Consider the following 15,572-nt stretch of genomic DNA (forward strand, 5'->3'; position numbering starts at 1 on the left):
AAGCAGTCACTCTCAAGAACAAGCTATTCACCTACTTTAGGTTACATAATTACTGCAAGCTATTGCTGTAATGGGGTTGTATATAAAGCGAAGAACAGGCTTAACTTGATTTGAGCAGGGGTAGTATAATGCAAGATAGAGATACTACTTTCCCCACAACAATGACAAGACTCCTTGTGTGAATGTAAAACATTTAATTTAAAAATGTTGACACTACAATATATAAAATAGCTATTATAAATGCACATAGTGTATTCTATAGCTGCCAGGTTTACGTTTTTAGGAAACTGTAAGTTACACTGTGGTTAAGACTTGTAGTTTTACCCTTCTGAAAGTCCACATTCTATCACAGTGATGTATGGTCAGACTTAACAGCCCCAATTGTTAAACACTTGGATCAAGTTATAACCAGTTTTATTGCAAAAGGACCCTGTACACATTTATATCAATTCTAGTACCTTACAATTTTAGCTACCCAACAAGTCATTAACATACAGAAACATGCATGAAAAGCAAGAAAGATCACCCATCCCTTCTGCATATTAGCAACTTGTCACTGTTGAGCAACAAGGCTCACATCACTGAGTTTTATGTGAACAGTCACTTTTAGCATTCATCCTGAGTGAAAGATGGAATGACTTAAGTACAAATGTAACATATTATAAACAATTTCATACAAAAAAGTCACAAATTGAAACCAAAGTATTTTACAGAATTTACTACAAAACACCATAAAAACTGCCTCCTCTTAAGCCCTCTCCCCCCGTATCCTACGAGCCAACTGGATGTCTTTGGGCATGATGGTGACTCTCTTGGCATGGATGGCACACAGGTTTGTGTCTTCAAAGAGACCCACCAGATATGCTTCACTAGCCTCCTATTTTAAGATAAGACAGAGACACTGTTAGAAGCTGCGAATCAACTGACACTTATAATCCCTTCTGTCCCAGCATTCACTGCATATGTTAACAGAAGCTCTTCAAGACAATCATACCTGCAGTGCACCAATAGCTGCACTCTGGAACCTCAAGTCTGTCTTAAAGTCTTGGGCAATCTCCCTTACCAGCCTCTGGAATGGAAGTTTACGAATCAGAAGTTCTGTGGATTTTTGGTAACGACGAATTTCACGCAATGCCACAGTACCAGGCCTAGAAAAAAATGAAAGGAATATTAATGTATACAGGAACAAAGCTACAGCACACATCAATTCAGCAGTTCCTGATAATGTTCAAATACAATCTCTTATCAGAGAACCACTACCTAAGATAGAAAAATATGCTGCAGAATGTATGAGTCCAACTGGTTTATGACATTAACTTTCCTTGACATCAGTCTATTTTAAACTACTACCTATACAAAAATCATGCCAGCATATGCCGGTTATAACAGTACCACCACCCTTCTAACCCCTTTATTTCCACAGAAGGACTGGCAGGCCGCCTAAAATTCATTTCTTTTAAAAAGTCTTAAATTACCTGTAGCGGTGAGGTTTCTTGACTCCTCCAGTAGAGGGAGCGCTTTTCCTAGCAGCTTTGGTAGCCAGCTGTTTACGTGGAGCTTTACCCCCAGTGGATTTACGGGCAGTCTGCTTGGTACGGGCCATTTCTCCTTACTTTTCTGTTAGGAGAAACAAATATGATGTAGTAACATTAACTGCCTTCCCTGATACCCTTAACTATGTTGAAGCCGAAATATTTTCCCTGATACTTCGACCCACATGTTTGCACTAACCTCCCTCCCCTTGACAAACCTTGGCGACAAATGAGCAGCAGCAGATGTCAGCGGGTTGCCCCTTCCACGCGGGCAACCAGCCAATCAAGGAATTCCCCCGCGTAATAGAAACGAGGAGTCACGATCTCTCTGCCCAGGCGCAGTAGTAGACTGAAACCATGACTTCTTTTCTCTCCCCCCCCCCTCGCGCCCCCGGTAATTAAGTTGCCATGGATACAGCCATGAGGTTCTCTTCCCATCGCAGCGGATAAACACGAACAAAGAGGCCTTTACCCTCCCCCACACGCTCCCTAAACAGTAAGCCGCTCCTTCCCCAGCCCCACCCGTCACTTTACCCTTCTACCCCAGCCGAAACTCACCACTTTCAGGAACAGATCCTTTAAAAACACTTCCGCTACAAGCAGGCACTCTTTACGTCCTGCTCCTTATCCAAAGGACCCGTAACTGTCCCCTCCCTGACGCGGGGACACTGCATTTATAGAGGGAGGGGACCTATAACGTCATGACCTCACAATACAGATACGCAGCGCGCAAAGCCATTGGCATCTACCTACGCCGGCGCAGTGACGTGAACTGACACAAAGACCGTTTCCCCGGATCTCGGACATGATTGGATGGAAGCTCGACAGCCGATTGGTTGTTAAAGTAGCATGCTGATTGGCTAGAACGAGCTGGAGCAAGCCAATTGGAATTGGAGCCAAGCTGGTGGCTCTGATTGGAGGACAGAAAACATAGTTTGGATCCTACTTTTTGTTGCAAAGCTCCACAATGGAAAGTCAATGGGAAAGAAAAGCAGTCTGTTTTGAGTGTCCCAGACTCAATGGGGAGGGCAAATAGGGGAAACAGAGCCGTACAAATGCAGGGATGTAAGGACAGGGAAATGATACTAGGGGTACGGGGTACAGTCGTATCCGGTGTTGATCTGTCTCTACAGCGACACATTCAGTATTATATTTAATGTTAACTATTTTATATGTTTCCCTTTATTTATAAGCTAATAATTATTTCTTAACACTACACAAACCACTGCTTAAAATATCATTTGTATAAAATCTTAAGATAACAATTATAACGGAGATATACCAAGATTATTAATCTGATTTCCCCCCTTCTACCAGAATTCACTTTATAAAGATTTAGTGGGTAAAATACAAATATTTTATTAGAAAAACTATGAATCTATTCTGTACACTAGCTGACTTGTGTGGTCAAATAATAACATACAACAGCAATACACAACATGGTGAAAATTTACAAAGCATAACAAAATATGAAAAGCACCTATCCTGCAAATACACATTAACTGATTTCAACTTGATTAGAGACTCTTGCAGGTTGTAGGATTAGGGTCTCACCCTACAGTCTGGTGTAAAACACACTGAGAAGTGTAAACTATTGCATATCGTGTACAAAACTGTTGGTATCATTTCATAAACACCTTTTATATATAAAATGCATTCAAAGTTAAACTAAAAAAAAAGTTCCAATACAATATAGGTACATTGTATAAATCATGTACACCTAATAAACTGATCACAGAATGGCTAATAATTACATTCAATAAAACTACAGCTCTAGTACTTAGATATGTTTAGAAACTGGGTGCAAATTTAAAGAATTTGTTATGTTACTTCTAATAACCCTGGAGGTTTACAAAGTAATAGAAGCAAAGTAGACAGTGTTGGTAGGCTCGAAACTCCTACAGATCCAAAACCCCCAATCACATAACCTTTATTTGCTTGGAAAATTCTGTTTAACTGAGGACATACACTGTCAAACAAAAAAAAATATTTTCCACATGCTCTTATCTTGGGTTTTAAAATTATATTTTTTGTATAATCAAGTTGAAACAGTCTAGAAACAATATACTGTATATCTTACTAAATCCTATTTCCATTGAATCATAGGATTTTAATTACATCGATAAAGGCTACTAAAGTACTAAATGTGGTATAAGGTAATGCCAGTTGTAGTTACACATTTCTAAACAGGCGTAAATAGATGTGATCAAATGCTGGTCATTTTAAGCAAGATTTTTTTTATTGTGAAGCATCATTGCACATAGAAAATAATTGTACTTTATTTTGGCTGCAATCCTATACCCATTTACCTGGAAGTAAGCCCGACTGAACTCAAGGGGACTTACTGAGCAGAATGCCCAAGCTTCACAAAACACACACCATAGCTCTGCCATGTCTTTTCCTGTTTAAAAAAAGAATGGCCTGGCAACAATAAATACTACTGATGAATTAATAATATAATTCATGAGTATTCCTGTTGTAATGGACACATTTTAATTCCCCCCCCCCTTCCTTTGCCACGGTGTACTTCTTTGGTCAATTAGCCTTGAGACAAATTGAAGACATAGGCACATACAATAGACAGAACTCCCCCTCCCACACCTGGCAATAATTATAATGCATCAAAACTAAAGTGAATTCCTCATAGCATCTGTAGATTAGTCCAACAGAATTAAATAGAAGGACTGAGGAGTAGGTGGACTAAGGAGTGGAACATTTGTGATATATACAAACTTGGATGGCTTTAAAAAGGGATTAGAGAAATTCATGGAGGATAAAGCCATCAATGGCCAATAGTCATGACAGCTATATATTACCTCTGGCATCACAGGTGGTATGCCTATGTATGCCAGCTGCAGGGGAACACATGTGGAAGGGTGCTCTTGCACGCATGACCTGCTTGTGGGCTTCCCATGTACAAGTTGTAGGCAACTTGTTGGCCACTATGTGAACCTTATACTGGACTAGATAGTCTGATTCAGCATGGCTCTTCTTATGTTATGTTCTTAAATAAAGGTTACGCCAGCGGAGAGATGGGACTTTCATCCTACAGATTAACACAGCTTTCCCTTTCACTTCCCTCAATAAGGACAGCTATAAGAAAATCTTTAATGTGGTAAAGCAAAGTTCCAGCAACACCAAACCACAATCCTATGCGCTGTTGCAAAAAGCATAAGACAGGTCTCAGGGATCCCAACACCAACACAAGGGGAACCTAGCCTCCAAATACCATCCTTAATCATTGTTGCTTCAGGGAAAAGGAGTAGTCCTTACAAAGAACAAGAGACTCATAGTGGGGGAGAGAAAACCGGTCCCTTGTGACCCACCAGGCCAGCAGATCCTTGGCTCCTAACCCCACAGCACAGCTTCGCCCAGTTTCACACAAATGTCACGGTAGCTGTTGTGGCACAAGCCTCCAATAGCACTACAAGTACCGTGGGAGATAGGATTAAGCTGTATCTCTGGCCATAACCAGTTCTAAACAGGGCAATAACAGTATATTTCATTCATCATGTTCACTTGTAGCCTCTAGCAGTTAAAAGTTTGGCATGATGATAGACTACCCTAAGCAACGTATGTACCCAACGAATATGAAATAATTGTAACTGAAATACTACCCTAAATATGCTAAAAGGAGGCGGGGGCGGGGAGGGCCTACCTCCATCCCTTCTAAAAAACACCAGAAGAAGCCTTGCTCACATGTTAGGAAATTAGCCCAATCCTAATAGTATTTACTTGGAAATGTCCAATTGATTTCAGTGGGGTTTATTTCTGAACAAAAAAAATAAGGATCAGGTAGCAAAATATTCCAGTTTAAGACTTAAAGCTAATCCATATTTTAAACCCTGATGAATATGGCTTACTTTCAAATAAACATGCATAGGAGTGGAGTGCATAGAAACCAGCATGATATCACAGAATAGGGAGATGCTCTACTTTGATCCATGCCACCTCTTAACTGTACCGCTCAAATAAGAAAGGTAAAGTACTTTGTGTACTGAGAAGTGCTATGTAAATAATAATCTTATGGTTAATCAGGTATTGTATTAATGATGGCTATAACACAGCCAGTACTATTGCAAAGATTTCCAGAGGTTAGCAGTGTTAAGACATTAGCAGCAAAAACAAAGGGTCTTGTGGCACCTTAAAGACTAATACATTTATGATGGCACAAGCTTGTGTGGCCTAGAGTCCACTTCAACAGATGCATCTCATCAAGTGGAGTCTTAATCCATAAAAGCTTACACCATAATAAATGTGTAAGATACCACAAGACCCTTTGTTACTTTTATTGCAAAGATGTAACCATTTTGTAGATCTGTGATGTCATTTCTAGTAAGCTGTGAGTATTTACTCAGGTATTTACAGCAGCAGACAATAATCGCCCATCATGCTGCAATAACAAACATCAAAACATTATACGAATAGGATTCCATCTGACTGTCCCTAGTGCCCCAGCTTCTTTTTTCTATAGAATTTGAAGTTGTCAGCAAGAGTCCCAAGCTAATTTGCCATTTTATTACATGTCTTGCAGTTACTCTCCGCAAGCCCAAACCCCTAAACTTGCACACCTATGCACACTCCCTAGGAAGTAAATCTCATCCCACCACTGACTTTCAAATTAACGTCGTTAAGGTTGGGCTGTAACAGTTTATGTACAAATACGTTTGTTTAGACGGTTTGTGGCTTGCATAGTATTGGTCCTGCTTACACCCTCTCGATGGCAATCCATGGAGGAACTCCTCTGAACTACAATTCCTATGAAACCCCACGCTGTTGCATAATCCGGGAAAGCAATCGCAGGGCACCCCTGGAAGTTGTAGTTTTAAGGGCCGGAAACCCAGTAGAAGAAAAGGGAGACTTCCCGCCATCACCGGGACTACAAGCCCCAGCATGCTTTGGGTAACCCGGGGCGGTAATGGCGGCGGCAGCGCCTGCGCATTGCTGTCTCCGTGCGGACCGCGCAGAGTGAATAATAAAGCTCTCCTCCTCGGTGGTAGCGGGCGGCGGAGGAGGGAGCGGAAGCTACGAGCATGTCGAAGGGCCCGGTAACGGCCGGGCCTCCTGCGACCGGGCCGGTGGCGCCCGCCAGCGCGCTCCAGGCGCAGCCCGAGAAACCGCAGCACTACACGTACGTAGCGAGAACACCCGCAGCCGCCACTTACTGCTGCTGCTGCCGCAGCCGCCGCCGCACCCCTCCGCCCGGCGCCCGCCCGCGCGCCACACACGCCTGACGTCAGCGGGCAGCGTGCGGCACGCGCGCACGGAAACCAGCGGCCCGCCCGGAACCGGCTAGAACCGGTCGTGGCCGGCCTGGGCCGGTGGAATTAAGCCTGAGTGGGAGGGGGCGGGGCGGGAGCGGACACCCCCTCGCGCTTTTTCGCGCGGCCGCGCCAAGCAGCCCCGCATACATATACACACCCCGCAAGCTGAGGCGCGCAATGCCCGTGATGCGTTGCGGCTTGCGCGCCCGATGGCTCCTCTGCCACAGCCTTGGCCTTCGGGTAGGGGCTTACCGTCCCTCCTACCTTCCTCTCCCCAAATCCTCTGTTTGTGCTTAACAGTCTCCCTCACCGTCACCGTCCATCCTTCTGTCTGCTGTGGTAATGCTTTGCCTCATATCACCAAGTAAGATGATCTTGAGGTAAAGTGTTGGAAAGACAAGTGATTAAATTTTGTTTTGTTTTCTGTGTGCTCAAATACCTGTAGAGTGTTATGGCCCGGGGCTTGTGGTGAAAACAAATAAGGGCGCCCATTATCTTCTAACGGTCCTTTCTGGAATAAGGGACCGTCCCATAAAATAAGGAGCATTTAACTATTATATGCCAAAGGTACTGTGACTTAACTTGCTGTTCTCTCATGCCCGCTATCATTAGGTCTAGTATGTATTTCTTCCCGGGCTGCCCAATTAAGATGTCAAGAATAAGGGGAACTGTGGTGTGTTTTCAGCTAAGTGCTGTGAAATGGTGGTGTTCTGAAATAAAGGATGTTAAGCCCTATAGAATGTCATGTATTCAGTATACTTATAAAATAAATGATGCTTGGAAAAACTCACACGTAAGAAATACCAACATGTCCTATCAATTATCACAGTACAAAATACTTAGTTTGGTAAGAAATATCAAAATAAAAGGATACTGAGTCCTGGAATAAGTAGTCTGTGTTCTGTGGTGGTTGTGTGAGGCAAGTATTGTTTCAGCTCAGTTCAGAAATCCTGGTAAATTTTAATGTGACCTAATTCTGGGAGCAGCTGGCCCACCAAATATAGGTATTTTAGGTGTGACAGTAAATGCTATGTTACTTTAACATTATCAACCTGTAGAATTCCCTGCTAACATCATAGCAGGGAATTCTACAACATCAGGGTAATAACATCATGTGGTGCAACTTACCACATGATGTTATTACCCTGGCATAGTGTTGTAGAGCATCCCCATTTCCATATGTGTCTTGTGGCGCTCTACAAAACTGTTGTCTGGGAGGAAGTATGATCACTTTAGGACTGAGAAACTGCTCACCTCTATATACCTTAAATGTATATTGGTTACCAATGTTGTTGGGAGCTGTCTCAAGTTGAGGAGAGGCAGGATACAAATGTTTTAAATACATAAGGTATCCTAGAGGTAGCAACATCACTACAAACTGGCACAATCCCATTTATAATGGGATTACAAATAGCAGGGCACACTTCCCTCATTTGTAAAGTAGAAAATGCTGCTGTAGTGAATCTGCTCCAGTATATCTGCTCTGTGACTGCAGTTTTGCATAACTGTTGGGTGTTAGTCCTGCTGATCAACTGGGATTGGGCTGGTTTTAATTTAAGGCCTGGTTTACAAATTGTATCTATATTATTCTGTGTTGCATGCAATCACAAATAGTGGAATAAATGATACCAGGCATGCAGCATTTTTACAGAAGTTTTGTGGGCTTGTAATTCCCAGTTCCTGCTAGTTCACAATGACAGTTTAATTTATATTTTCTGATTTTTCATTTGTTTATGGCTTGAGGGTATCTTGTGATGACTTTCAAGTTACTGTTCAGAAGTGTGAGGTTTAAAAATTAGATTTTTGCAAAAATTAGATCATATAAGGCTTGTAGGCAGAATTTTGCAAATTGATGATTTAAGAAACTCTCAGGATGAAATCCAGCTGTCTGTCTGCTGATTGAATGGCATCCTCCAGCAGAATAGATTCTTACTCCTACCTCCACACCCTCTCAGATCTGCTCCGGAGGGTTGGGGGACATTCCAGAGCGGATCTTTGGGACATGTGGAAGACTGCAGGGGTGAGGAGAAGATAGAAGTCCACTAGCACAGCATTGGATGCAGCCCATAGTTGACTTGCATGTCCACACACAAATCTCATTTATGTACCATGGATCTTATTCTCAAGAACATACGCACAGGATTGTAGCCCCAGCATAGGAAACATATGTGTTCACAGAATTGTAATGGTTAGCACTTACTTGCTTATGTTTTTGCAAGGAGAGATCATCTTTCTCCTGGTTCCCCTGAACTCTGGTAGGGAAACGTTGCTGCAATCTGTCCTTTATGCTTCCCTCTGTCAAGATGTTGCTGAGGTGTGCTATATGTTATTTATAAGTTATACCTGTGCATAAGGAATTTCTTGCTGAACTATTTCTTGCATGCATATTTATGAAATAATTATTAAACGTGTATCACTAGAATGTGTCATTACTCCATCTGCTGTGAGAAATTCAAATACACCATTTATCCGAGCCTCTTAATACTTTTTATTATTCTTCTCTATACTTTGTTATGCTTTTCTATATTTGTAAAGTGAACATTGAGAATTGGGATAGTTATTTAATGTATATGTTCCTTATTATTAGAAATTCTATCCTCCTGAAGAAACATTGTCTTCCCCAAACAGATAACAACCCTGAAAGCCACTTCCCACATTATATTAATGACACTGATATTGTTGCTTGTCACTTTTATATCTAATATTGTCTTAAAATGAAACATGGTTAGGATGAGCATGTGACTGTGAATACAGTGCAGATGTGCTGATCCACGGCTAGAATCTCCACATACCTGTATCTTCCTCAGAGGCAGATGCATATTTTCTTAACCCTTTCAGAATAAAAATTTAAATTTAAGAGGATTTTAGATTTGGGAACTCGATGGAACTCTCCAGTTTCCAGCATCCTATAGAACAAGATAATGTAGGGAGCAACCTGAGAGATAAAGTTCTTAACCACTCTGCTTAGGTTTAAGCGGTTGGACTTGAAACAGTAGCAATATTTTTCATTAAAAAAATTTCATAGAAGTACTGAGAATAGCAGGAGTATCGTCATGAAGAGCCTGTTGTTAAAAGCAGTTTTTGCATGTCATTTAAAAAATGAAAGCAGCTATGGCTGTGAGGAAAATACTCCTGAAATTTATAACTTTTAGGGAGTGGGCTGGTTGAAATATAAACACCTAAATCATTGTTAAGGAGCCTCAGGCTCACATACGCACTCCTTCCCTCACGTGCTACAATTATCTCCTTTCCTTCCTGATTTGAAGCAAATCAGATTGCCATTTTGTCTGAACTGGCAAACTATGGTTGTGCTTGCCCTGCAAAGCATGACCAACCATATCTCAAGTGAAGGAGAAAGGAAGGAAATTATGGTGCACAAGCCCAAGGGTCTTTAAGGGAGTGATCCTAAAGTGGCTAGACGGCCATAGGATATCTGGTTTTCTGGGAACTGACCTCGGAGCCCGCACTCCAAAGTCGGTTCATGGAGAACCAACCTCTCCACACTTCCACGCTCACAAGAGGAGTGCGGAGCGGCCGAAAAGGGGCATTCCGGGGCAGGGAGGATGGCAATGCCTGTATAACACATCCAGTGTGTTATACAGCAGCCTCCTCCTCCGTTAGCCGTGTCTGGCTGAAAATGCAGGGCAGGAGAAGCACAGAGGGAACGATCTCCATGCTTCTCCTTCCCTGCGTTGGATAGGTGGCCGCCTCCGAACTCTGAATAGGATTGCACCCTAAATCTTGTTGACAGAGTGCCAAACCATGGTTTGGTGTTCTGTCTGGGCCAGCTCAGTGCCTTCCCCTAATAATTAACAATCCTGTTCAACATGTTACCCCTGCTATTTGTGCGTGTCGGCTTGAAGGGCGACCACTGCAAATGTTCTGTTTCTTTTTAAAGTTAACAGTACATTTTTCTCATCTAAAAAATAAGTTCTCATTTGTGCATGATGGCCAAAGCTGTGTATATATTGTGCTTTTAAAAAAAATTGGAGCAAAAAAATGCAAATTCTGTGTCAAGATGCTGAATTTCTTTTATTTGACATAATTTTTTAAATTTAAATTTTTAAATTATTTTAAAAAATAATTTTTTACTATTAACAAAATTCATTATGGTTTTACTAGTTGTGGAGAGAAACAAGGAAGTATGCAAGACACTTACCCCCGGCCATTCAAAAACCTGTTTAACCCCCTATTTTGATTTTGCAACTACACTGAGATTCTTAGTAGATGGGAGTTCCACTCTAATATCACATGGCCTAGTTCACACTTAATATTCCTGGTCTAATAAACTATGGTTTGTTGGATCAGGAAGGAACTATGAGCCTGCATGCCTCTGTGTAGCTGCAAGGTCCTGTTTTGCAGGGAGCACTCGAACCACAGTTCCTCAGTTTGGAAATCACAGCAAACTCTTGTTTTAAGAAACCAGGAAGTCTTGTATTAAAGCCAGCGGGAGCTTACAGGCTTATGGGTCATTCTTGACTAACAAACCATATCCCATTCTGTGATTCTAGGCATATACATGGTGCAGCCCTGGTTCTGGCTCCCCTTTTTGTGAAATGTATTAGGCACGGTGACACAAGTTGCAATAAAGGTCTGCTGGAGTTCAAGCCAGCCAATGAGTCTGATATATGAAGTATATCCCTCTGTTGGCCAGCGGCTCACCTACTTGTAATCCGCAGGGTAGTTGTTGTTCAACATAGGATGGATAGGTAGAATGTAGATTGGGATCCACTGGTAGATCTCTGGGTGATTTGCAGTAGATCAGCAACGATTTCCTGCTCCCAGTAGTTTAACAATAGAAAACTCCCAGTGGTTTATTGGCAGGGGTGGGGGAGCATTTCCCCCATATAAATTGGGCTGCTAAAATAAAACAAGATTTTGTCTGTATGGGGAAGGAGTGGATTTGTATCAGAGTTCCAGTTCTCATGCTGAAAACGAATTCCTGTATCGAGCATGTGCTTACTGCTATTTTGCCCCTTGGTTACAGTTGTTGGACCTTGGGATTCTAGTGGAAAACAAAGCAGATCCTCCAGGCCTAATGTCTGCCCTCCCCTCACATAAGGAAAAGCTTGTGTAGGAGACAATAGAAGAGGTTTTGGTGGAAGAGGACTATAAGGGGTAATGGTGTGAAAAACAGTGACAGTTTCATAATGTGAACAAAACTGCCATTGTGCTAACAAAGACGAAGATAAAACTTAGTTATTGGCATGTTATATATGTTTCCTTTCATAGTGAAATGATCATGTGAAATATTTACTTGAGTGATCACATCCAAAGCACTGAATTAACAGACTATTTTTGTAGGCAGATTTATCAGTGTAATTGTTAGAAGCTTTCAATGGGATTTCAACTGGACTTTCAAGCAATGGCTTGGATCCTAACTAATAATCCGTGAACAGAAGAGGAAGGGAATGGTCCAGCAGATGCTTCAGCTGGAGGAAGAGAGCGGGGAGGTGATTTTAATGAATTCCCCCTCCCTAGTCCTCTGTGCTATCACCCTATGCCAATTCCAGTGGGTCTTCCACCCTTCTAGAGCAGATTTTTGGGGAAGTAAGGGACCACAAGGGGAGTGGCAATCGGCAAAATTTGCCCTCCTCTGCCAACAGGAATGCCTTGTGAGTGGAACTCCAGAGGAGGCACTGCTGCTGACAACACACTAGGATCCAAGCCAATTCCTTTTTAGTTTTATGTTGTTTGTTTTATAGGAATGACATCTTAGTCTTGACCTAAACATATTCCCCTCCATCCAGGGAGCTATAAACACAGCATTCATGGCTATCCACAACAGACAGTTTCATTAAGGCATGATGCATGCAGTTCTATACACCTTGCTCCACTGCTGGTTATAGATTTGCTTTTTCTGATGTAGCAGCCTGTTATAAACATGGTCAAGCTGATTAACATGGGGAAACCTGTTTATGTGTATGAATTGCTGTCACTGGATCAGGGCCATTGCGTGAAAGTTCTGGTTCAACATGATTACTTTCAAATAAGCATTTTAAAGATTTTCAGTCCTGATCTTTTGATTTAACTCTTTGAATGTGTCACACTAAGGCTCCAATCCTCAAACTAGTATATCTAATTAAGTCAATGGGATTATTCTGGAGTAGCTCCAGGCTACAAGTTTTATATTAAGACAAAATTGTTTACATACTGCCTTGTTCTTGGAGTTGTAGTAGAATTGGTTTAGAGAATTTTAGCTGTAGTTTTTGGAAGCATTCTTCAGCATTCTGCTGGAAATAGATACAAGGGCATGTTTATCACAAACTGCCATTGTATAATTGGGGGCCTAGCAATACTATAAGTTGTGGATCTCAAGGCCAGAGAAATACGGTGATGTGAATTCTACATTTTTGCTATATTTGGGGGGAGAACCAAGAATGTTTATAAATGATAGTGGTGGCTGGCATGTTTATATTGAGATTCAGTCTTAACCTACTTACTATTAAAGTTATTAAGGGCACAATCCTATGGCCGCTAGTCAGTGGCTAGACAGCCATAGGTGAGGTTGGTTCTCTGAGAACCGACCTCCACCCTCTCCCACGCTGCCTTGTAGGCAGTGCGGAACGGCCCTGCCCTCAGAAAAGGAGTGCAAAGTGGCAAAAATGGGGCGTTCCTGGGGGTGTGCCGGGGCAGATGGAAATGTCATTCCAATGCTTTCTATGCGTTGGCCCGTGTCCGCTTGGAATAGTAAGGATATACAAGTCAAGGAGCTGGTACTCAGACATTGGTCCGGCACTCAGTTCCTGGAGGCTTTTAAGCCTGAGCCTTCAGGGCCTCACCCAGAGCACAGCTGCAGGCCATTGCCACCTGAAGAAAGGTCTACTTGTGGACAAGACCTTGCTCAAAAGTATACCCTTACTCACAAGGAGTCTTTATTCCTCAGGTGGGCACTTCTCGGTCTGGCAGGTGGCTGAGCCTTGACCTTTAGACGTCTGTGTTCCCTGGGGCTAGGTGACCACTTGGCATTCGCCTCTGAGCCCGAGAGGGGCTAACTGTGTCATGAGGGTTAGTGCCGACAGCTGTTTCCCACAAGGGCCCAGGAACTCCTTGATGCACCCACCTCACAGCCCCAAGACACAGGAAGCTCCTCAGGGGGCTCCAGGTCATCCTCTGAAGAGAGGTCCTCCAGAGGGAGCATGAGATCAGTAGCCGGTGAAGTTCTTTCAGAAGATACATTCCCAGTGAGCCAGAGCTGGCTTTCAGTGGTTCAATACTTTTTCTGTTACTTGAACTGATTGTGCTTTTTCAGCTGTTAGTTTGAATGCCAGACACTTGATTAGTATTTTTAATGTCCTGCTAGAAAGAGACCCAAAGAGATAGGAGTGTCTATAGGAATCAAGTTAACAGAGAAATCCTATGCATGTTTACTCAGATGTGAATCCCACTGTGTTTAATAGAGTTTACTCCCAGATTTGTGTGCATAGGATTGAAGACTTAACTCTTCAGCATATGTTTAAATGAGACTGACAGATTTTATTTGTTGAATATTTGTAATGAATCCATTAAAACACACACAGCCTTATTTGGAGACATTTGTTGTTCAGTCATTCAGTCGTGTCCGACTCTTCGTGACCCCATGGACCATAGCACGCCAGGCCTTCCTGTCCTACGCTCTCTCCCGGAGCGTGCTCAAGTTCATATTCATTGCATCGCTGATGCTATCTAGCCATGTCATCCTCTGCCGTCCCCTTCTCCTTTTGCCTTCAGTCTTTCCCAGCATCAGGGTCTTTTCCAAAGAGTTTTCTCTTCGCATTAGGTGGCCAAAATATTGGAGCTTCAGCTTCAGTATCTGTCCTTCCAATGAGCACTCAGGGTTGATTTCCTTTAGGATGGACTGATTTGACCTCCTTGCAGTCCAGGGGACTCGTCTCCAGCACCACAGTTCGAAAGCATCAATTCTTCGGCGCTCAGCCTTCCTTATAGTCCAGCTCTCACAGCCATACATTACTACTGGGAAAACCATAGCTTTGATTAGACGGACCTTTGTTGGCAAGGTGATGTCTCTGCTTCTTACTATGCTGTCTAGGTTTGCCATAGCTTTCCTCCCAAGGAGCAAGCGTCTTTTAATTTCATGGCTACAGTCACCGTCTGCGGTGATCTTGGAGCCCAAGAAAATAAAATCTGTCACAGCTTCCATTTCTTCCCCTTCTATACGCCAGGAAATGATGGGGCCAGATGCCATGATCTTCGTTTTTTTAATGTTGAGTTTCAAACCAGCTTTTGCACTCTCCTCTTTCACCCTCAACAAGAGGCTCTTTAGATCCTCTTCACTTTCTGCCATTAGGGTGGTATCGTCTGCATATCGGAGGTTGTTGATAATTCTCCCGGCAGTCTTAATTCCGACCTGTGATTCATCCAACCCAGCGTTTCTCATGATGTACTCTGCATATAAGTTAAATAAGCAGGGTGACAATATGCAGCCTTGTTGTACTTCCTTTTACACAGGATATGAAAGAGGAGAGGGCATAAATTAATTTTGAAATTCTTAATTGGTGTCATGTACACATCAATTTAAGATTAGAAAGTATTTTGGTAGCTTCATATTTGCAACAAATCTTTAAATTGCATCACAAATTTAATTTTACAGAAAACACAATGACAGAGATTGATTTGTACATGGCTAGTGATTAGTTTCCTGGACAACCAGGAATTTTTGCTCCAAGATTCCTTGATTCAAAAAGAGAGTATTATATTCACTGGACCGCATCAGAACCTGAGTGACCCAGTTAAGGAAACATACCCTGGATTGATGCGAGATCTTTTAGGGTCAAAA

General features: G+C 42.4%; 2 protein-coding genes across 6 annotated transcripts in view; one reads left to right on the forward strand and one right to left on the reverse strand.

Moving 5' to 3' along the window:
• Positions 1-174: 174 nt before the first annotated feature.
• Positions 175-6,773, reverse strand: H3-3B (H3.3 histone B). Of its 2 annotated transcripts, none has more exons than XM_084838126.1 (4): positions 6,698-6,773; positions 1,476-1,617; positions 995-1,148; positions 175-877 (listed from the first exon to the last, which is right to left on the reverse strand). In XM_084838126.1, exons 2-4 carry the CDS (start codon positions 1,601-1,603, stop codon positions 749-751), a joined length of 411 nt encoding a protein of 136 aa, XP_084694252.1. In that variant the 5' UTR covers positions 1,604-1,617; positions 6,698-6,773; the 3' UTR covers positions 175-748. The 2 variants fall into 2 exon arrangements, with proteins under 2 accessions (XP_084694252.1, XP_084694251.1); XM_084838125.1 differs by lacking the exon at positions 6,698-6,773 and adding an exon at positions 2,091-2,181.
• Positions 6,437-15,572, forward strand: part of UNK (unk zinc finger) — a 71,605-nt gene continuing 62,469 nt past the window's right edge. For 2 of the 4 annotated variants that reach the window (XM_084838112.1, XM_084838114.1), the window contains exon 1: positions 6,437-6,663. In XM_084838112.1, coding sequence (XP_084694238.1) covers positions 6,566-6,663 — 98 coding nt within the window. In that variant the 5' untranslated portion in view covers positions 6,437-6,565. The remainder of the gene's footprint in view (positions 6,664-15,572) is intronic. The other 2 variants (XM_084838115.1, XM_084838116.1) reach the window with 2 other exon arrangements.

Source organism: Heloderma suspectum, chromosome 2, assembly GCF_057233095.1.
Source record: "Heloderma suspectum isolate Gila_16-S chromosome 2, 16-S_ref, whole genome shotgun sequence".
Taxonomy (NCBI): Eukaryota; Metazoa; Chordata; class Lepidosauria; order Squamata; family Helodermatidae; genus Heloderma; species Heloderma suspectum.

What these genes read in the sequence shown, in the direction of transcription:
- H3-3B (XM_084838126.1), bottom strand. Translation starts at nt 1,603, where the DNA reads ATGGCCCGTACCAAGCAGACTGCCCGTAAATCCACTGGGGGTAAAGCT. An exon ending in AAGAAACCTCACCGCTACAG is followed by an intron (nt 1,149 to 1,475) that starts GTAATTTAAGAC and finishes ATTTTTTTCTAG; the next exon opens with GCCTGGTACTGTGGCATTGC. An exon ending in CAGCTATTGGTGCACTGCAG is followed by an intron (nt 878 to 994) that starts GTATGATTGTCT and finishes ATCTTAAAATAG; the next exon opens with GAGGCTAGTGAAGCATATCT.